Here is a 24,635-nt window from a genome sequence, read left to right on the forward strand (position 1 = left end):
GCCAAATAATATTTATGTGGAAAATACTATTTAAACGTATTATTCTTTTAGTGTATCGTTAAAAATTTAAAGTGTTGTACTTTGTTTAAAAATATTAAAATTATTTATGGCTTCTCAAACACTTGTTCACTAATTTAAGTTTCTCCACCAAGAGTCATTTTGATATTGACTTAGTTTGTAAGTGAAGAAACTCGGATTTATGAACAAAAGTTTTAACACAACCAAAATGTTACAATCTTTTATTTTTAGTTGTAAACTTCAAACTAGTATTTTATATACCGTATATCTCCTTTACATCCCACATTAGTTATCGTATAAAAATATATCTTGTTTTATGCTTTTAAATATGATTAATTGTATATGACAGTACGGTAGGTTGAAAGGCTTAAATTAATGGTACATTGAATTAATATTATGCACTATAAACTATTCTATTCAACATAGAATTGAGAATTCTGAGAAATCCGACAAGCAAAGCTATCTCTTGTCTGCTTACTAAATAGACAAATTTCACCGTGAATCAGATGGTGTCTCTTGAAGGTTGTTTCAGTGGAATATTTACAAAAATATCATTTAAATACATATTTTATCATAAAACGACAGATGATATTGTAAATTTTATTTAACAAGCAAAAATTTTAATATTGGATACCTATATATTTATATATCCGCATCCATAGTGTATTTGTTAGCACGTTTGGCAGCCTTGTTGGAGGTCTCGGATTCTTATCTAAGGGGAGTCGAAATAAGTATTTTATCTTATTACTCTAGTATTTCTTTAGAATATTATCCTGGACTGGTCCCTATTATTGTTTATAAAAAAAGAGGGTGATATTAATATTTTGTGAATCAATTTACAAAATAAAAATTGCGTTACTCGTATTACTAAGTTTCATAAAATTTTACTAAAGTGAAAGCATTAAAAAAATAACTGAAAGCAAGCAAAAAGTATATTGTGCGTTCAATTATATAACAAATTGACGTATAAAAAGCTTAGGATGCCAAATATTAGTATAACAATGTACTCAGGAAACAAAATTGAGTTTATCGGAAAATCAATTTGATAGCTATCTCTAAAAAGTGGAGCCAAACACAAACTTCACCCTTTACGGATAATATAATTTGGTAGTCGTTCAACAAAAAGTAATACTGTGGGTTCCAATTTATCCGACATTATTTCCTCGCCTTTCATCAAGTAATAACGTTATTATTATTATCAGGTATCCATCAATATTTTGTCTTGTTTAAATAATGTTTTATCGGTATTTCGCTAGAATTCAATCGTTTATAGTGTAATTTATATCTAATTGCATAGCATAATTCGATCGAATATTGCAGTGAAAAATTAGCTGACCATAACCACACCTGATGGTGATAGGACGCCTTGTCGGACGGAATAGTGTCAATTATACGACATGGAGTCATAGACTTACAACATTTTGAGTGTGTCCAAATACTTGTTCAAAAAATCTGGATTATCTCCAATTACAGTTATTTTCTCCAGAGTTATTTTCATATTATTTTTTGACATCTCATCAAAAAATAAAATGATAATAATAATAATAATATAATAATCTGGTCAAATTATGAGCTTAAATAATAAAAATGAAAATGGTATTTTCTGGCGTTTCTCATGTGTGTGATTATAATCCAGGATTCGGACCTCACATATTAATATAAGAGTTTCTGCTTAGTAAAGAGCTTCTTTACATCTCACCAATAGATGTCTCTAGTGATGTTCTAGTGATTCAAGAACAAGGTTTCTAAATTGGTTCATATATATAGAACTTCCAAGAATTTGAGTAGTGTGGTTGTCAATAATGGGTAGAATTGGTGAATGTTACACGTGTGTAAAGTAATCACTTAAACCAGCCTATGACGGTCGTCAGCCCCGTAAATGCCCAGACTTACATATTATTCTTCATCTTTGATGAGATGTCAAAAAATAATATGAGTCATACACTGGTGATTTTTCAATTCAATATTTATCTAGTTTTCTCAAAATAACCATCGAATTTATAAATTAAGGAAACGAGTGTTGTAGCGTAGTTGTCTAAAAATCGACTTTGAATGCACTTAAAGTGCAACGCCTCAGACAAATGTCAAAACCATGATTGATAGATGTTCGAATGGTGATATAAAAAAAAATGCAAGGCTGAGATAAGCATTATCAATGAAATTACAAAAACGTGTTGAGATAATTTGTGTATGTGGAACAAATATGTGAAGAAAGAACAAAAAACAAATTTATGAAGCGAATATAGTGGAAATAGAAATAGAGAAAGACAGAGAAAAACTTGGTATGATAAACGTTTTCAAATACTTGAAAGTGGTCAAGTCAAGATTCGGAATAATCAGCAGATATGCATGAATGTGGAAGAGGTTTGCAAAGATATATTATTGTGACATTATGGTTAGTTAGTTTTTTTTTAAACTGTACATTTTGGATTTGAATAAACAAAATTTAAAAAAAATTGAGTTTGTTGAAAAAAATCGCGTCAGATAGATTTTCTATTCTCAAGCTACACCTGTGGGAAGCGGCGTGATGGCTATTATGTTTCTTTAGTTAGTTATAAATTAGTTAATGTTAACAAAAAATATATAAATTTAAATATATTTTGTTCTAAACAGCTTTTAAATTATTATTATTTTTATGGCAAAAAACGTTTACTCGAAAATATGCAGTTTTGACTTTATGATGCATATTATAAAGTTCAAACCTTCTATAAACTGGCAAAATACCCTTAGTAGTTTGAAATGTCATATATACGTGGTTTTAAAAGTAAATTGAATTTTAAGTTGAAAAGCGGGTATTGTATTCAGGCTAAAAGCTTTAAATAATAGGGCTTATTGAAACAGGGATTTTAGAGTTAACGTTTTTTTGCCACAATATATATCATAGTAAAAGTTTTTTTTTGTTTGTTTTTTTTTGTTTTTTATTTATTTTTGATATATACGGTACTATTGTACCATTTACATAATGTATAAAAACCACATCAATTGCGACCCACCAATTTAATAAGTTTTTATAAAGTACTTACATAGACAAATGTTATCGGAATGTTATATAAAAAATAAGTAAAAAAATAAATATTATAAAAATAAAATTTTATGTGTAAACCACTTACAATAAACATTTTGGTTTTTCCAAATCCTATAAAAATGTAAAACATTAAACATATTGAAAATAAACAATAAAATAAATAAACATAATATCTTTTCATCCAAAACGTGACATTCTAGGCTAGGAGTAAATTTGTTATTACCAATTTACATTGTTGAAGCGATATATTATAGAAATCTATATTGGTGGCATATTCGTTACTAGTATTTTGGATTCTAAATATGGGAGTATTAAAATGAGCTACCGTCCGAGCATTTGGACAATAAAATAAAGTAGATGTTCTACTAGGCCGTGGCAGTACATAGAATGATATCAGTTTTAGTTATGATATCAGTTTTTTGCTATATTCTTCAATCGATTGTTTCAGGTACCTTCATGGGCGACATTGCAATACCAAACGTTAGCTACGAGCAGTCGTGGGACGCGGATAGACTCAACAAGAGCCTTCAGAAGGAGGTGGAAAGGCTGAAGCAGGAAGTCCTTCTGGAAGGACTTCAAGTCGAGGAAGAAGGACTTACTGATATCATCCGGAAGAGAACCAAGCAGCCCCCGCCTGAGACTGATAATTCTAAGTCAAACAGCTACAACGATCCGTCTTTTGGAGTCAAGGTGAGAATGAATAAAATAACAGAATTAAAGAGTGTGTATATGATATGACATAGAATAATATGATTTTTTTTATTGACAATCACGCTACTTAAATTCTTGGAACTTCTATATATAGTTCAAATTCAAAACAAAGAGCTTGAATCACTAGAATTTTACTAGAGAAATCTATGGTGAGATGAAATAAGCTTTTTGTTGAGCTGAACAAGTATTTGAGAACACTCAAAATGTTGTTAACATGGAATTATTACAATAAACTAAAGACGAGAAATTTAATTTAATTAAAAAACCACTCCCAGAATGTCAAATGTAGTTTAAAACTGGATTGAAATTAAGTAGAAATTTTATCATTATTCAAAATAGTAGTTTTTTTTTAATTCTTAGCTGACAGCTCCAATTCAACCAATTCATTCGCCATTATATTTGATTTCATCGACAATATCCAACAATTTTTTTGTGATTACCATAGTAACCTTTTAGAAGATAAAATGTATCTGTGTCTGTGTGTGTGTATGTGACATATGGTACCTATTGATAAAAAATGCATAGATAATATCATTTCTATCTAAAAGTTTGGCTGTGCGGACATAATTGTTAATATTATTGCAACCTTTAATATAATAAAGCATCGATCATTGAAAAACATAATCTGAAGTTGACAAAGGTGAAGAATATATTTTGATTCAAACATCAATAACACACCATGTAATATATCAAGTAAATAACATTGAGTATGAAAATTCTTTTTTTTTCCTTTCGATATATTTTAACTCTTGTTTCTTAACTCTAAATAACAATTTATGGTAGTCTGTTTCCAACGGTTTTATTACATGTTGTTTATTATTATATTACAATCACATAGTAAACCATTTATGCTCAACGCTTTGCTCTCGTGATTTGAAAACAATTATACAAAAGTTTATATGTAGGTTATGCATAATTTTTTTTTTTTTACAGGACTTCATCGATCCAAAATCTATGACGAGTTTTACAAATGACAAAAGTAACCAAGAACTGAATCTTCACTACGACCTTAACGTGAATAAACCCATCACAAATGCAGAAAGCAATAGTGTTAACATATCACAAGAGACGAGTACGACAGATCGAACAACATCTAGCCAACTAACTTCATCGTCCAACCAACCAACTACATCCACAAGTCAAACAGAAACGCCTAAAGTTATAGAGAGCTTAGAGCAAGAAGGAATTCTGATAGTCAACATGTCCACCAGTAACGTTATCACTTCGGACACCATTTTCAGTATCACTAAGACAAGAGTCGATAAAACTCCGATCAAAAACGTGGATTTGGAAGAAATAAAAGGAAAGATCCAAAGTAATAGTAGAGAAATTACAGGAGATGGAAATGGGAATATACATAAAATGAAGGAGCCCTCTTCTAGGGTTGCGGATATAGAAAAGGGGAGTACGGAAAAATATGTTGGAAGCAATTCTACAGAACGTGGAGAAAGTCAAACATCTAAGAGCAATACGGAACCTCCGAGAAATAGGCACCGGAAGAGAAGGCATGGCAACAAAAGAAAAAGGTAGGATTCTTTTATTTATTAATTTTAAAGGAGTTACTTTATGTGAGGACAGGATATCGCTGTTAATAAAATGAAAATATTTTACTAACCTCTTTATCGTTGTTCAAATATAGTTTGCCTTCAATATTTTTAAACTAATATTATGTAGGACTCATTAGTAAATTGGTTTAAGAAAATGAACGAATTGAAAAATATGAAACACAGTGTTATATCAGTGACTATTTGGTTTAAACGCTAGGTTTACAATCATATTATTATACTGTACTTCTTGTGTCGTAAATATCATAAAAATATGTTCTTAATCCGATAATTTATTTTATTTTTCATCAAACACATCACATCATTAAAATTTACAATATCTCCTTATTGAGTTTTTTCGTGCCAAGGAAACATTTTACAATATGTTTTTTTTTATTAAATTATTCGATTACAAAATTATCTATCACAAGTCGTGCAGTCTTGGATGACATGGCTAATTGTAGATATATTTCAAATCTACCCACCTCTATTATCCAATTATGAATAGATCTTTTATGCATAATTTCTTTATTTAATGACTGTAAGACAATGGAAGCAGGTTGTAAAGCATAATTGCATTATATTTTTTTTATTAAAAGCATTTTTAGGTCATTAAAATACAATTATTACGGTTTGACAATTGTACAAAAATAAAATTTTGACAGAGAGAAAGAAGACAGAAGAATCACAATGGGAATATTTTTAAAAGTGGACTTGGACTTAAAAGTGGTTAAATTTAGTTGGTTATTTATTATGGGTCTAAGTCTTTATTTATTGCTTGACTTATATCTAATTTTTTAGATTATCTAAACGACGATCAGTTTTATTTGCTCGTAAAATTTCTATACCCGTTGATTTATTAAAATTATGGTCTTCTGATAAAAGGCGATTAGCAGATTCAGATTTTTTTTTATTATTAAGGCACCTTAGAGGTTATTTAATTCTGATATTGAATTTACGCGATGTTTTTCCAATGTAAAAGGCTGGATAATAGGAACAATTTAATTTAAAAATAATTTATTTATCTTTAAAGCATTGATTAAGCTTGGAATCTTTATTTGGCACCATTTAATTGTTTTGTTATTCGTACATTAAATTTCAATATAATGCGATTGTGGTTTTTGAAGCATGCCATTGAATAAATTACCACTGTGTTTTGTTAAAAAATACTCACCAAATTAACAAACGTGTTTGTGCATAATGAAATATTTTTTTAAACAACTATTTTTAGAGACAAAATATCTTTACAACCTTCATGTTTGCGTTATAAACTGAATGGACAAAAATGTTGTGAATTCACTGTAAAAGGCAGGAATATATTTAAACGAATGCTGGCAAATGCAGCCTAAAATGATTCATATGTTCAAAAATCATTTTTCATATCAATGATCTGTTGTCTTTTTTGTTAGTTTTATTTTTACAGTGCGTAAAATGCATACGAGTAACATATATGTGTCACCTACTTTCAAAATCTGCCAGATCCAATTTTATAAGATTTTAAAATAAAAAGTCTATCGGAATGCTAATTGTGGGTTTTATTGTTTAAAATATGGATATACTTAAAAACCCTACTAAAAATACATAAAAACAGCGTTGTAATTCATTTTCCGCTATATTCATGGAACTTGCCTTCTGACCCATATCGGCCAATCAGAGAGCGGGGATGGGTCAAACATTAAGATGACGTCGCGTCATTATCGGTTTGTTTCTCTTGTATTTTTTTAGTACTGAAAAAAATATTTAAAAAATTTGAAAATTCTCTATTTCATAATATTTTATATAAAGATAGACAAATCTATTAAGCATAAATGTTACTCGGAGAATTTTGCAGTTGTTTTTGGAAAATCAACTTACATGGATCTGGCGAATTTTAAAAGTAGGCGACACACATGTTAAATAGTTAAGGAAAATTTAAACAGCACCATTTTAGTAAAAAACTAATATATGGGCACTTAGCTACGATTTCATTTTTTTCTCAGATTACACAATATTAAAAGTTAAATCAGTAGTTTAACTTTCTTTGGGTACAGCGCTAGATTGCCTAGTCAAATTTGTCGCATCTGGCTCGGTTTCGTTAGGGTCGCATAGCCATCGAACGCACTTTTAGCATATCAAAATAAGTTACCTTGATAATTAAGAATTTTAAATAATTATTTAAAAATCAGCGGATTTTATATTTTATAAATATTACATTTAGCAGACTAAAAATTTTAGCCAACAAACATTTATATGACATTATTTATTGACATCTCATCAAAGATGAAGAAGAATATGGAAGTCTGGGTATTTACAAGGCTTACGACCAGTCATAGACTACTTAAGTGATCACTTAACATTCGCACAACATTCCCAATAATTCCCATATTTTTCTTCATCTATGTTGAGATGTCAAAATGTAAAAATAAATCCTAAGTGGAGAAAATCCAGATCAGTATTTGGACACACTCAAAATGTTGTAAACGATATATTTATTGAATTATCGTATGGATGGGGTTCCACCCTCCGAGCCTACCTTTTCACCCCTATTTCCCATGACCCTTCTTTCATTTGACATACTTGAAGGCCTTTTAGGAAGTAATTTATGACAATAAAATACAGTCAAACGGAATGTGAGCGTGTAAATTTAATAGAAAGGTTGTCAAAGTGTTTTCTATTTCAAGCCATAACCTTTCCGCAGAATCATATTTATTAACTTTTTACGAGAAAATATATTTTTTATGTCATATTACATTAGATAGAAGAAGATTTTATTATATATGATTTCGATCATATCAAAATCTTTTCAATGCCGTACTGCTATTTTTAGTAGCAAAAAGAATATAATATTACAGGTACTAGGTACTACCATATATCTAGTCTAATTTACGTTTTGATTCAATGTATGTAAATTAGACGGCAGTAAGAATTCATATCTCATGTCTGCAGGTTCTAGTGAGTACTTTATTATAAGTTGACTTGTATCCTGCCTCAACAGACGTTAAAGATTATCTACGCTTGGTATTAAATCAATTTTAAGATTTTAAACATATGCGAAAATTGTACAAAATTTAGAATATTCTAAATTAATAAAAATACTCGATTAGTTACAATCAAAGGGATAATACAAAATTGCTATAATATCATACATCGTTTTACCTTACATTCGTCTAAGGGATCGCATTTCATCTGCGTTCAATCTACTTTCATCCTTCTGCTAAATCCATGCTTCATTTCCAAATATTGGAGTTACATAATGTATAACTAGTACCTGAAGCGTGAGACGGACTACCTTATATTATTTAGAGAAATAAAACACCAAGTCTTTTTATTTCTCAAAATAATATATCAATATGATCCACTATGATCCAATATGAAGTTAATGCTTTCAATATTCAAAACGGGTTACCTTATCTTTATATATAACATATAATATATATATACTTATATATATTATATATATATATATATATGTATATATATATATATATATATATATATATATATATATATATATATATATATATATATATATATATATATATATATATATATATATATATATATATATGTATATATATATATACATATATATATATATATATATATATATATATATATATATATATATATATATATATATGTATATATATATATATATATATATATATATATATATATATATATATATATATATATATATATATATATATATATATATATATATATATATATATAAACGAACGGATGTATATTTTTAAGTCTGCAAATACACAGCCTGCGAACTGTTCGCTGTAGAGTATTGCTGTGTAAGTTAGGACTGTGAGTACATGAACTGCTGAAGTTTGTAGTAATCTCTGTACACTCAGTTCGTATTGCCGTAGACACAAAGTGAACCGTGGGATGGCCGACTTCCGATTGCCTCGTTTTATCACTCCGAACCGGACAGACTTCGCGAAAGGGATGAAGCTTGTATCACACTAAAACACGAGAGGGTTTAACTCTCATCCCTTATTTATTTATTTTCATCATACACATAATAACAAATAACGATTCAAAATATTTACCTACCTTGACTGGGTTATTATTTTTTGTATATGATATTGAAGTATAGTCGGGTTGTGGTCCCGTGGTTAGTGTCGCGGACTCTTAAGTCAGAGTTTCTCGGTTCAAATCCACTCTACCACAATTTGATACCTATTTTTAATAATGAGCCGCTTAGGCTCATTGAAATAGTATGCAATTGAAATATTTATATAAATAATAAAAACACAAAAACTTATATTTTTTTTAATAAAAAAAGGATTCATAGTAAAATTAAATTCATAATTCAAACAATATCCCTTGAAAAAAAATATATTATAGCTTTAAAACAATATTTATTCTTCATACGTATCAATAGAAACGAAATTAAATTCATCGATTTTATACAAAAAAAATAATCCATAAACTAACTGTAGTTTGATACATTTTTTTTTTACTTTTGAAAGCTTCAAAAATATCGTAAAATTATACATATTATGAACGTGTGCTTTCTATTTTTTCCACTAATCGATTTGAGCCAGAGCAATAGTACAGCTAAAAGTTCGATAACTTATTTTAATAAAATAATCCGTCAATTTAAATGCTTTATTCTCCATCTGAATACTTTTTATATACATGATCTCATTTTTCATAATATCTCATGATTATGAATCGCTTAATTAAAAATTATTTGATTTCAAATATTCCTAAACTAAACTAAGGTATTAAAAATACTCTAAAATTCCTAAGTCGTTTCTCGTTATAGATTTCCATGTGTGTAGCCATGTGAAAACTAAAACCTTTTTCACGGTACTTCAATCACTTTATTTTGTGAAAATCTTTTACTTTCTGCCAATTTATCGCACAGGCGACGAAGAAAAATGTCTTAAAACAGCTCTTTATATTTTACAAGCTCTAAAATAGGAAACTATTGAAGGTTTAACATCATATGTGTTTCTTGAACATATATTACAAAAATAATACTTTTATTTATATTAATAAATGAATATTAATATTTATATTTATTAACCAAAAATTGAAGAATTGAAACATGTCTCTGATATTTTTGGATTTAAAAAAAAATACATTTAGGGTGTTAATTGGTTTTAAGAATGATTTTTTTAAGGAAAAATTTGTCATTTTAAACACAAAAATATACTAAAAAAAGTTTTATAAGTGTGTAAATTTAGATTTTTAAAGATTTCCAATGCTTTTTTAAGAAAAACTCAAATGTTATTTTTAATTCGTCGCTTTCTTTAGAAAATTTAATAAAGTTTACTTAAAATGTGTCTTACTTCAGTAACGAAGTAAAGAAGTGATTTAATAAAATTTTATAATTAACTGCCCACCGACAAACATTCCATGATTTTATTAAAATTGTTTTTTCTCTCTCTGTTTTTAGACCAAGTAATGAAGAAACGAGTGGAAATATTTCGGGGTCTGTTTCAACGTCAGAAAAAATAACTGAGTCTGTAAAAACCAGAAAGCATAGCCTGAGGCACGGAACTCGTGTTGGTCCTTACTACTCGAGACTTCTTAAGCTCCAATCAGAACTGAACAGCGAAGATGAAGGGGATGAAGTGAAGAAACCAGTCAGTAAGATAATGACCTACAATGGCAGCATCGCCCTGGAGAGGAAGACAAAAAATGCATTCAGAGACGACATGGAAGAAGAAAAGTGGGAGCCGACTTTTAAAAAACTTGACATACCCATTCACGAATTTGAGGACATTTTCGAACCTCTCCCTAAAGAAAAGATAATCGTTTTTGAGGAACTTAAGAATAACACTGTTTCTTTTACGACGCCAGCTCCTTTTAAAACTTCTTCTGAAAGTTATACTCAGAATCCATTAACTCTTATAAATATTTTTGACAGTAATGTAACGTTTAGTTGGGGAGAGAGTAAGAATATTACGGAAGAGGGTGCTGATTTGAAAAGACTTAAAAATGAGGTAAGTCAATAGAAAAAAATATTCATTCATTACATCATTTAATGATTTATTTAACATTTAATTCAATATTTGGGTATGGAGTAGTGTTGTACTTTCCAAAATCATTTTTAAGTTCAAATTGATTTAATATTATTCAATTAAATTTATATTAGTAAACATTAGTTTTTTAAACACTGCATTTTATTTATTTAAATTACATAAAAATAATCAAAAGTAAATGTTGAACTACAAAATTTTAGTAATATCTTCGTTTAAAATATGCAATGATATTATTTTCTCTTCGAAGACTTATAAAAGTTACTTACTTTAAATTTTGTAAATAAAATACACATGCAAATACCTTCTAGCTAATATAAATCGAGCACCTAGTATGTACAGGTAAACAAGTAGGAGTGGGGTGTAGATGTCTTTTTTGTTTTCGTGGGAATATGTCACACATATTATGCAAATTCCACAAGGTACCTTACATAGAGGACAACCCACTTCTCTACTTGACACATTTTCTCTGTCACACGATATGTGGGACATCAAGTAGGTACATATCTACTACAATACAAGGTCTCCTTTGTGGACATTGCAAATATGTACAAAGAAAATGCTGCTTTTCTCAGAAATCCAGACATTTTCAGCCCCTACGACACCGTGAATCAATTAACCACCAAGATTTAAGATAATAAACAGCTCTCGTTAAAAATGTCACATTTGCTCAAGATTTTTTTCGATTTTTCTTATATTTTTTTAAAAATTTAAAATTGAACATCTGGGCTGGTATTTCATTAGGAAGTTAAAGCCTTAACTACGCATTGAAGTTAACTCTAACATTACTTCTATTAATTTAAAAATCTAAACAATTGTATTTTCAGTATCTCTTTGATGAAATTGACCGATGACCGGTTTCAAAATTGCGTTTTGTGTTATTGAAAGGTAAAAAGTTAAATAAATGTAAATGAATATATTAAAAATTCCATATGTATTCTAAGAAACAAAAAAAATATTCATTTTACATTTTAAATAAAAATTGAGCGTGAGAGACGACCAGCCCTGAGCGCAGCTGAACGCATTCTGATTTGAACGCTTGAGACAAGCTTGAGATCTAAGCCTTAATATTCGTTCATTTCACACCCCATAAAAAATCTATTTCATTAATTTTTTAAACACACACATTCATTCATTTGCTAGATCTTTATTAAATAGTTTGTAATTTTTCTTTATTATATTTATATTTCTGTGGTTAACTTTAATTGGCTTGTTCAATGTATATCTTTAAATTGTTTTGTTTTACATATGTTGCTGTTGTTAACCCAAATAAAAAAAATAATAACAATAAAAATAAACTTACTTCAAACTAAACAAAATAAAAAAAATCAAATCATTTAATTTTTACACAAAATTAATAAATAAATAAAATATTCATAGGCTAGAATACTTATAATAACTTAAATTGATTTCTTATAAAATCATTTAATTCTCTAGTATTTAAGTGCCGTAGTTCTCTCGTATAATCCCTTTTCGATGTTGAAAATCGTTCACTACTTTACTTGACTTTTCTTGGGCTCATTGTTCCGCTGGATAATTCCTTTGAATATCAGCCGGTTTGTAAAGCAGTAACTTCTTCCAATTTCCATTTAACTTTTGACCTAACTTTAAGGCTCGATATCTGATACTTTTACTAGAGGAACTTATACGCATACTTAGCAAAGCTCTAGTTTTATAGAAACCGCCTTAAGACTTTGTTTATAGTGTCACACGAACAATCATTGACGGTCTACAATTATCGACAAAAAATATTATTGATAGAACGACCTAGATAATATAAACATGCACTTTAATTTAAAAAAAACACACGTATTTTATTATTTTTTGACACTTGGTATGATAGTAAAGGGAAGTGTAGTTTTAAGTGTGTAAATAGTGCTATTATAGTGAAGGGTAGTATTCGCAACATTTGTGTGTGTCCAAATACTTGTTCACAAATCTGAATTATCTCCAATTAAAGGAGTTATTTTTCATATTATTATTTTAACATCTCATCAAAGATGAAGAAGAATATGGAAATCTTAAACCAGCCTATGACGGTCGTCAGCCCCGTAAATGCCCAGACTTCCATATTCTTCTTCATCTTTGATGAGATGTCAAAATAATAATATGAAGGGTAGTATTTACAACATTTTGAGTGTGTCCAAATACTTGTTCACAAAATCTGGATTATCTCCAATTACAGGAGTTATTTTAATATTATTTTTGACATCTCATCAATGAAGAATATAAGAGTTTCTGCTTAATAAAAAGCTTCTTAACATCTCACCAATAGATGTCTCTAGTGAAGTTCTAGTGATTCAAGAACAAGGTTTCTAAATTGGTTCATATATATAGAACTTCCAAGAATTTGAGTAGTGTGGTTGTCAATAATGGGTAGAAATGGTGAATGTTACACGTGTGTAAAGTGATCACTTAAACCAGCCTATGACGGTCGTCAGCCCCGTAAATGCCCAGACTTTCATATTCTTCTTCATCTTTGATGAGATGTCAAAAATAAGGGTAGTATTGTTTGCATGCTGTGGTAGTGATTGTCCTGACGAAAATGGTAGACATAAAAATCTCGGTGAGTGGTTAAATACTAATATTATTCACATTTTTGTAAAAAAAATATATGAAGGTGTATTAATAGCGTTTACGGACGTAGAGAAAAGTGTAACTCTTAGCACAAAAATGTATTGAATATTGAAATCATTAACTTAATGGATCATATTGATATATTATTTTGAGAAATAAAAAGACTTTGTGTTTTGATCCACTCACATTATTAATAACCAACTAGTTTCGGCAACAACCTGTTGCCCTTTTCAGGGTTTTAACAGGGTTTAGAGTCATAAATTACAGGTTGTTGCCGAAACTAGTTGGTTAATAAAAATGTGAGTGGATCAAAGCACAAAGTTTTTTTATTTCTTTAAATAATATATACAAAAATGTCTCTTATAATATGCATTAGTGTCTCTTTTCTTGACGTTATCCCTAAATCGATAACAGTATGTGTCCTTCCAGGAAGACCACCACCGCGTGGCCAGGGCGGCCACGGGCCGCAAGGAGAGGATCTGGGAGCACGGGGTGATTCCCTACGAGATAGACGGAAACTTCAGCGGAGCTCACAAGGCACTGTTCAAGCAGGCCATGAGGCACTGGGAGAACTTTACTTGCGTCAAGTTCGTGGAGCGCCAACCGGCGGACCACGTCAACTACATTGTCTTCACTGAACGCCAGTGCGGGTAAAATAACAAAATCCTAACCTGAACTTATTCGTACCCTTATCCGCACCTAATAGTGCAAAGGGCACTGAATCATATCAACGCAGTATTATCTTGATCGTTACTTACATGAAAGCAAGGTGATCACTCTTACACTGTAGGAACTAGTCCAGAAATAAATATTAGAGCGTAAAATCACGGATATTAATTTTCATCCCCCCCCTGGGAATTGAACCCGGGACCTCCAGCATGGTAGCTAATCACGCTAACTATTACACCACGGAGGCGGACAAAACCTTAACTAACCTTACGTAACCCAACCAGCAGACCAAGTCAACTACATTGTCTTCACTGAACGCAAGTGCGGGTAAAATAACAAAAACGCATTAAAATATATTAGGGATCTGTAACTGAATTTGTCGCTCACGTGAACAGTCGTCAGCAGCCTTCCGGGGCACCGGAATCCTTGGGGTTGGATGAAGAGATGTAAGAGGTTAATTAATGCTCTAAAGTGGCATTCTGAGGACGTGTCCCAACCATGTCCACCTTCTGTGAAGAGCTGTTGGGTTTTTATTCTCACATCCTCATTCCTGACGAAGTCATACCACTTTACATCCAGTATTCGCCTCAAGCACCTATTTTTAAAACTTGCCAGTTTCTTGCTTCATCTTTTACTCATCGCCAATCCACAATAACACATGTGTCATTTCTTCCAGATGCTGTTCATTCGTGGGCAAGCGTGGCAATGGAGCTCAAGCGATTTCAATTGGGAAGAACTGTGACAAGTTCGGAATCGTCGTGCACGAGTTAGGACACGTGGTAGGCTTCTGGCACGAACACACCAGGCCAGACAGGGACAACCACGTGCAGATTATCAGAGACAACATCATGGCCGGTAATGTACCCTAAAAATTCAAATTTTTAACCTTAAATTCCCTGTCACCCTGGGATTTGCTTATTTGTTTGGAGTGGTTTTAGTGATATTATGCGTGATACACGCATTGTGGAAGTATGTTCATTTGTTATATTTTCTCCTTTTTTACCCTTTTTCATTTGTTTATTTTAAATATACTTCTTACCTTACGTTTTTCTCATTAATTTATTTTAAATATGCTTCTTATGCCTATTTATTATACCTGTTTATTGTTTTTTATATTTTGCCATGTATTAGTTTTGGTTATTTTTTTAAAAACTTTTTTTATTTTATTATTTTTGTTCCAGTCTTGTTAACGTATATCCCATGTCTCAAAATGTGAAATAGAAATTACTCATTGGGAATATTATACATATGACTTATGTATGTAATATGTTTTGGAAAATAAATAAATAAATGTTTCACGCCCTTGCGTGTTCCAATTGTTAAAAAATCTGACCGAAATTAATTACCACTTAAAGTAACATCCTCATTATCTTTGACAGAATGATAAAGATTCGAATTAAATTAGGAATGCATCGAAACACGTGTCACAATTGATTTCAAGAAATAGTGGTATTTACCAAGTATAACTTAAATTAAAAATGTATTTATCGTTTACTTATATATGTTAGTTAATTATTACATTTGTGCATATCTTGTTACTCTTATCTAATAACCATATTTTCACTCAAATCTTTTTTTTATGACTAGTAATTAAATATTTACTCCACAGTAATTTACCTAATACTTTTACAGTCATGTATAAATTTATTTATAGATTAAAGTAAAAATTAACTACCTATACCTGGCTACCGGTTGCTTTGACTCAGTCTGGTTAAATGGCAAAAAAATTCAAATATGGATTGCGTGTTTCTTGACAAATGCTTTTAGCAGCTGTCAAGAAACACGCAGTCCGCCATGAACATTTTTTATTATTTTGCGGTTTATTGTTACGTTCAACAGATGGCGCTGCCATTACGGGTAAATATATTTTATTTTACCAATAAAACCTGTCTAAGCAGAAACAGCTGTATCAAAAAAGTACGGAAATTATTTGATATTATTTACGAAATAAATGTATATTCGTGAAAATGGAGGTATATTAATGTACTGCAACATGATCGATGTGCTCAGAATGTTTTGAACCAACTCCATCCATTTCATGTAAAATATGAATAACTGAATAATGTCCATTAGCGCTGTTCAGCAAGTTGCATAGCAGCTACGAGTGCATGGTAAGCGATGCATTTGCATTTATCAGAATTTTGTATTTATAGGCAACTTCCGACAGAAAATGGGTAAATTGCCATCACGGATCGTTGCATTTGCATATTGAAAATCGGTCCTCGATGTCATTTAACCCTATCAAGCGTTGGTTTTTAATTCATTAATAAAAAATAATAAAAAAATATGTACGTGTAAGTATTTACAGGGGTTATAACCTGTCATGGGCTGGTTAAGTGATCAAATTAAAAGTTACACGAAAAATTATGTGTCAGTCGGTTTTCAGTATTTGAATATAATCCGGGGTTGGAATCTTGCAAGCAAATAAAAGAGTCTTTTGAGTTGAGATGTCAAAAAATAACTCCTTAGTGGAGAAAACCCAGATTTGTCACACACTCAAAACGTTGTAAAAAGAATGAACTTTATATAAATGGATTGTGTAGTTTAATTTATTCAAAACATCATTTGCTACAACGATTATAACATTTTGAAGAAATACTGCAAATCTATTGAATAACTAACCACATGTGAAAGACATCAAAGAACATTGCATAAATGTATTTAGGTTTTAAAAATAAATGCAATTTGGATGTCCAATAACGAGCAGAATAGCAAACGTTACATAAGTGCATTAAATTTGTGTCGGGTTGTGGTCCCGTGGTTAGTCTCGCGGACTCTTGAGTCAGAGTTACTCGGTTCGAACCCACTCTACCACAATTTGATGCCTATTTCCAATAATGAGCCGCTTAGGTTCACATAAATAGTATAAAATATAAGAATTTTTGTTAATAATAAAAACACAAAACTTCTCTTTAAAAAAAAATATATATATAAAATGATAGCCAGCCAAAAGCCAGGTCGTAGTGCTCAGATTTCCATATGCTTTCTTTTAATAAAAAAACAATGTACGTGTCATCTCAAGTTAAGATATTATTAAAGTGCAATTAATAAAATGAGAATTGAAAAAAGAGAAAGATTTAAAAAAAAAAACATTTTTGATAAAATTTTTTTGTATTTACATGTCACAGGGTTAACTAATGGCCATTCAGCGGAGATAATTCTTCATCCAGATTTACGAAACAGTATGCAAAATAGTGTCCAATAATTATTTAATGGATTTTGACAACCATTCGAATCCATGATTCAATAATGATAACATTCAGCATAATAATAAAATTTGGCATATTTTATCGCAAATACGTGTGAAGGCTTTGCCGTGAGAATTATTTTACTAAAATACAATAACAATCAAAACGTCCTGTACAGTTGGTAGAAATCACTTTTATCTGATTATTATTAATTTTTACATGCATTTATATACGCCTGAGGGACGTGGGAGAGGCACTCGAAGTTTGCATCTGTGGTGATATCTTCTGAAAATTCTGATGGAAGGTTGACTACCGTACAAGTACTCACTCTAAAATCATTTTTTTTTTAAAGTTAAGTGTTTATTGTAAAAAACATAGTAAAAATTACTTAAACCTACCCGCCGATTATTCCGACTCCTGACCTTACCAATTTCAAGTTTTTAAAATATTTAATCATGTCCACTTTTTCTCAGTCTTCCACTGCTTCTATTTCCAACTACACTCGCCTCATACATTTATTTTACTATTCTTTCTTCCGTCATTTGATTCACTTTCCAAAGCATCTCAACACACTTTTCTTAATTTTATCGATAATGCTTAGCTCATTCTTGCATTCTTGCAAGAAAAGAAAAAAAATGAAATCACTCACCAACATAAACAATAAATAATAAGAGTAAGCCCCTCTCCATGCACAAGAGCTTAGTCTCTTTATTGGAGAGAATAGCGTAGTTAATTTTAAGATTGTAAAGCGTGATTGTAAAGATTTAATACAAAAAACCTTTGTAACTATATTTAATAAACAATAACTAAAATAAAATAAAATATATTAATACATTTATATATATATATATATATATATATATATATATATATATATATATATATATATATATATATATATATATATATATATATATATATATATATATATATATATAATCGTATAGAAGGACCTACCGTTTACTTTTGTTCATGACCCTTTTATTGGAGGGTGATTTTATTGTTGTTCTCAAAGAAAATTTCCGTGAGTTAATCTTGAATCTCAGCTGTGGGCAAAGAAAACGTGTTCTTAAGCTCGATTCCTTGAATTGTTTCCAGTTTGCCCTGGTTGGGCGTTAATCGTTATTCTTTTCATAGTTCTGATCACTCAAACCAACCGGAATAATCCGATTACGGCCATGTTTGCGTGTGGAAGTGGCGAACGCCTGATTGCGCTTTAATATTATTGTGTAGAGATAGAATTATACCATGTAGGTGTTACGATATTATTTTATTTCGGGCAGTGAAGGTCAACGGTCATTCTAGTAGCAAGAAATACCATATATAAACATTTTAACTTAATTTTTAAACGCTACAGGGCAGAAAATGTTGTTTTTGCATTTTGAAAAAAAGGTATTGTTTAATTATTTTTTTAAATATACAAAATATTTTTCAAGTGGAAAAAAACATTCAGGTTTTACCTAAAAAGATCTGTTGCACAGTAAAAAGTTCAATTAGTGGCTAAGTATTGATTTTTAATACATTGAGTTATATTTTTAAATATTTAAAACGTTAAAATCATGTTTTTTTTATTTATGACGTGCTTGAAATATGTGAGCGAAATCTGGATTATCTCAAATTATAGGAGTAATTTTTTCATATTATTTTTTGACATCGCAACATTGATGAAGGAGAATATGGATGTCTAGGCATTTACGGGCCCCATATACAAATGAAAGAGTTTCTGTTCAACTCAGTTTTTTTTCATCTCACCAATAGATAGATGTCTCTAGTGAAATTCTAGTGATTCAAGCACACGAATCTCAAGCTCATGTTCCGAAATTGAACCATATAAATAGAAGTTCCAAGAATTTGAGTAGTGTGGTTGTCAATCATGGGTAGAATCGGCGAATGTTACACGTGTGTAAAGTGATCACTTAAACCAGCCTATCAAGGTCGTGAGCCCCGTAAATGCCCAGACATATTTTCTTCATCTATGTTGAGATGAAAAAATAAATAGAATGAGGAATATATTTACGAATTACAGCCAAATAATCAAGACAGGCGTTTTGATCCCATTCAAATAAGTTTTTTTTTTTAATAAAATCCTTCTAGGCTTTCTTTGAAGCTTTGAACCAAGCTAAAAGTACTACTTATTTTTATTGAAAAAGCTGCTTATGTACTTAGTCAATCCGATCAAATAATTTATTGTACATTTGTAAGATTAAAAGTTCTTAAACTTTCGAGAGTTATGGACCCTTATTTTGTTTAGAAATATAGTATTCAACCAATTAATAAAAATGCAGATCATATTATAAATGTGATATATTTAATTTAATCCACAGTATAAAAACTAATTTTTGCTCGGTTGTGGTCCCGTGGTTTGTGTTGTGGGCTCTGATTGGGTGTGTTTAGGTTACTATATCGCATTGTTTTTACGGACAACTGACAATATAAACGTTTGTGTACGAGCATGTACTGTATATATGTATGGAAATAAAAACATAAATCTTCATTCCCTCAAAATCTTAATCCTCCTTAAGAAACTCACCGGTTGCTTTGAAATTTAAACACAACGTTACATTCTAATGTGTTATATACGGGAAAAATATAAAACAGCTTTTTTTCGCATTGGCAGCTCCATCTGTTGAATGTAATACTAACACACATAATACTTAATATTCCTCACCTTGCTTGCTTGACACGCGATTTTTAATGTTTTCGATTGCTTTGTTGTTTCATAGATTTTTAATATTCTTAATGCTTGTAGCATTGTAAAATAAAGCATTAAACGTGCGTGCTTTCTATTTTCATTTTTTTTTCATTTCCTCAAAGCTATAGTAACGCGTAGCTGGGTACAGTTAATAAAAAATAAGGTGAACGATTTGGAGACGAATGTGATATATTTGTTATTTATGACTTTTAACTATCTTACTTACACATACTGAAAGAGAGTAAGGTGAGAATTTATAAGACGTGCGTAAGACCGATCATGACATTCGGCACAAAAACAAGGGCCGACACCCCGAGAACGAAAAATCTTCTTAGAACATCCGAAATGAAGACTATATGGCCCATTGCAGGCCTAACACTTCGCGACAGAGTAAGAAACTCTGAAATAATAAAAATCGGCGATGTTGTAGATGTTGTGCGATGGGGAAGAGAGAGAAGACGTTTCTGGAGAAATCATGTTGGAAGAGCGAGTTTGGATCGAGTGGTGAGGATAGCAGCGGACAGCAGCGTAAGAGGTATCAGACACCCAGGAAGACCACCTAAACGATGGAGAGATAGCTGGTCTTCCACCTCACAGGAGCGGACCGGAGAATGACAGGACATAGTCCTATATAAAGAAGAAAAAGAAGAAGAACTATCTTTCTACATGCGTACAAGGCCCAGCACTCTGACTCGAAAAATATGCTTTTCGACCAATTTCTCCTTAATTTCACTTCGGAAATTTTCAGCCTTAGCTCATTCAATCCCTGTTTGGGAAGCCCTGAGCGCTGGTTTAGCCACGCTTGCTGAGTAAACTCGGCTGGCTGCAAACGTCTGTGACTGCTTGCAAGTTTCCTATCTGATTTTACGCCCATCGCCTATTCACTAATGGAAATCGTAATATTGAATTTCCTACCCGGACCGCCACTGCGAGATGTGATTCGTACGACCGTCAGAGTAAACAGCGTGCATAGACTCTTGTATTATGCAGCTATAGACAGCTGCGTTAAGAAAAATTCAAATAATCATTTAAAATTAAAATAAGAACACTCCTTTAAGACCACCTTTGAGTTTATTATGTAACAGTAAACACGACTAGTTTCGAGAACTACAGATCTTATCATCAACCGGTAAAAATATAATACTTGAGCTTGGGTTTGAAAATACTTGAATTAAAATAAGAATACTGCTTTAAGATCACATTTGAATTTATTATGTAACAGTAAACCTGACTAGTTTCGAAAACTACAGATGTTCTAATCAACCGGTGAAAAAACAATATAAGTTTTTATTTCTCCCGTTAATAAGACTTAATCACCTAGAAGTTGTGACTTTTGCGACATTAAAATCAAAGCCATTTAATTTAAATAATGCTTTATTGTCTTGACTTTTTTTATTATAATTTTATAAGTAAATATGTAAAAGTTCATTGACTTTTAAAACCGTTTCATAAAAAAGTGATCTTTTCTACCGAACATTTTAATGACTTTTATTTATTTATATTTATTTTCTTCTACTCCGTCTTACTCCTCATTACTGAGGGTTGTGACCCTTGTCGGAGCAATCACTCTTCTCCATTTATCCCTTGACTGCGCTGCACGTAGTGCTCCAACCACCGAGGTGCCTGATGCTGCCTTAACTTGATCGGTCCATCGTGTAGGGATCTTCCTCTCCCACTCTTCCCCTGCAGGTTACCAATTTCAACCAGTTGTTCCAGGCTATCCTCATTGAAGAAATGAAGAATCCGTCGTGTACAGACACTGGCCAGTGTCAATCTTCATTTCTATTTAATTTATATTTGAAGAACTAACTTTCTGATTTTCCATTTTATAATTAAAATGTAATCTTTATCACTATCTTGATTTATCTCTTACAATTTGAAATTTTATATCTTGAAATGTACAAATTACAGTTATATTTTTTATATATATTAATATAAGTGTAAAGAATAAGTATTTAATTATGTCGTTAATAATATCAAATTACTATGTATTGCAAAGCATTCTTGAACTGATTTCTCACGAAAAGGGCGCGCTTTTATAAATGTTCTAATAAATAAATATAAAGTATATTCTAAGCTTTTACCTTGATAAGAAAAACTTAAAGATAATTTATTCACTTAATAATAGCACCTCCTATTTCCACGTACACTAATAAAATTACTCATAAAACCGATTTTTTACCTTTTCTACCTTAACTTCCAAAATAATAGCATCCCTACTCATCCAAAAGGAAGATACTAAAGAGCTTTTTAGGCTGCGGGCTAGCCGGAATATTATTTTTGTAATTCTTTTAAGAAAACCGCCCTTAGTAGACCTCCTTTATATCTAACTAAGCGAAAAGTCTTGTTATGTGGCTACCCTAATAATGCAAGGGTTATTCTCTTGTCACCCAAATTCCCCATTATATTTCACACATTTTATAGGGAATTCAACTTGTTTTATGGTGACTCTATTCACAATATACTAGCCAAATAAAACAGCAGTAAAAACTATATTTAAACAATATTTTGAGTGTGTATAAATCTTTGTTCACAATGTTAGGTTTCTCCACTAAGGAGTTATTTATATTGATATCGCAACATAATTATCATGTACAATATTTAACACATTTTTCTTTACTTAAAAATAACTCCTGAGCAGACATACCAAGATTTGTGAACAAAGATTTGGACAAACTCAAAATATAAGTTAAAATAAAAAATATTTTAAATATGTTAACATGTTAATAATTCTAATAAGTCTTATATGTTAAATAATTCGGGAAGAGTGTTACAAACATTTCACAAAGGTCTCTACTAAATAATTAAAAAAAAACTTACTCAATCCAATAGAAGGTGGTGCCGAGAACTCACATGTGAAAGGTTTCAATAGAATGATAAACAGAGCTTCCAAAATTTACGACACTACTCAAATTTTTGTTATACGTACATATATCATAAATCTAATAATGCTTATATGTTTGAGTTCACGGGTACCATCTATAGTTTGTTTAAGAAAGCTATGATTTACCAGAGACCATTTTATTTAGATTACTGGGAGACGCCTGAAAACATGATTTTAAATTTTTATGCAGCTTAAAATTTGACCAGATTATTTTATTCACATTATTCATAATTTTCTTTATCTACAATATTTTGAGATTTAAAAATATTAAACTAAATCCTTAAAAACCAAGTGGAAAAACCCAGATATATAAACAAGGATTTAGACGCACACAAAAATGTCGTGAAGTAAATTTTGTAATTTTGCATGTACATATCGCTCACTCCTTTCAAGAACGTCACAAATCAAAAATTTTCAGTTATGCATGTTTTCGGAATGCCTAGAAAATGTACTACATCCCAGCAAGAGAGGCTTACTTTTAACTTAATATTTACCCGCTACATGGCAGAAAATGTTTTTTTTTTTGCATTTTGAAGAAAAGGTATTGTTTAATTAGTTTTTTAAATATGCTAAATATTTTTCAAATGGAGAAAAAACCTTCAGGTTTTACCTAAAAAGATCTGTTGCACAATAAAAAGTTCAATAAGTGGCTTGATAATTAAATACATTGTGTTATATAAACTTTAAAAACGTTCTCCTGAAAAATCAAGTTTTTTGATTTATGACGTTGTTGAAAGGAGTTCAATATTATTATATGAACAAAGAAATCCAAAATATTTTTAGAAAAATTAAATTGTACGTAATTATCTTACTAATTACGTAATTTTTGCTACAAGTTGCGTCGATTTCTGCATTTACTCGAGCCTACTAAAAATCATTTGGGTATCGATTACGTACAAATATCTTTTAAACTACGTGGTGATCAAAAATGTACCCTTACTTCTATTTGGTATAAAAAAAATGATTAATTTATTTTCTTTTCGATATCATTAACTTACTGACAATACTGATCGACAACCCACTTGAAATGCCAAAGTCGTTAGAAACAAAACTCCAGATGAAAAGCTGAAGTTATCTTCACTGCGTAGTTAACTCGTTAACTTTTCACTGGAATTACAGCCCTGGTGAATTTATTGAATGAATTATCGATGATTCAACAATAGAAATGCATGGATATTAAAACATTTTATATCATAAAATCTTCAGGTTGTATGATTTAATCAGCTTTGAAGTTATATTTAAAAATGTACTATTTACTACTATCATCACGCCGTTTTCCCGCAGGGATAGGAAGAGAGGATGGACCGCCACACTCTTATGTTCTGACATACACTCCTAGC

The 24,635-nt window shown here is 30.6% G+C and overlaps 1 protein-coding gene across 1 annotated transcript in view; it reads left to right on the top strand.

Annotated features, from left to right (window-relative positions):
• The window catches only part of LOC148306601 (tolloid-like protein 1), a 147,219-nt gene that overhangs the window by 104,722 nt on the left and 17,862 nt on the right, over window positions 1–24,635 (top strand). Inside the window, exons 3-7 of the mRNA XM_088264650.1 lie at window positions 3,492–3,733; window positions 4,688–5,280; window positions 10,700–11,249; window positions 14,292–14,512; window positions 15,208–15,386. Of these exons, the coding sequence (XP_088120776.1) occupies window positions 3,492–3,733; window positions 4,688–5,280; window positions 10,700–11,249; window positions 14,292–14,512; window positions 15,208–15,386 (1,785 nt within the window). The remainder of the gene's footprint in view (window positions 1–3,491; window positions 3,734–4,687; window positions 5,281–10,699; window positions 11,250–14,291; window positions 14,513–15,207; window positions 15,387–24,635) is intronic.

Source organism: Brachycentrus maculatus, unplaced genomic scaffold (genome assembly GCF_059751285.1).
Source record: "Brachycentrus maculatus isolate JH-2025_06_01 unplaced genomic scaffold, ASM5975128v1 h1tg000235l, whole genome shotgun sequence".
Taxonomy (NCBI): Eukaryota; Metazoa; Arthropoda; class Insecta; order Trichoptera; family Brachycentridae; genus Brachycentrus; species Brachycentrus maculatus.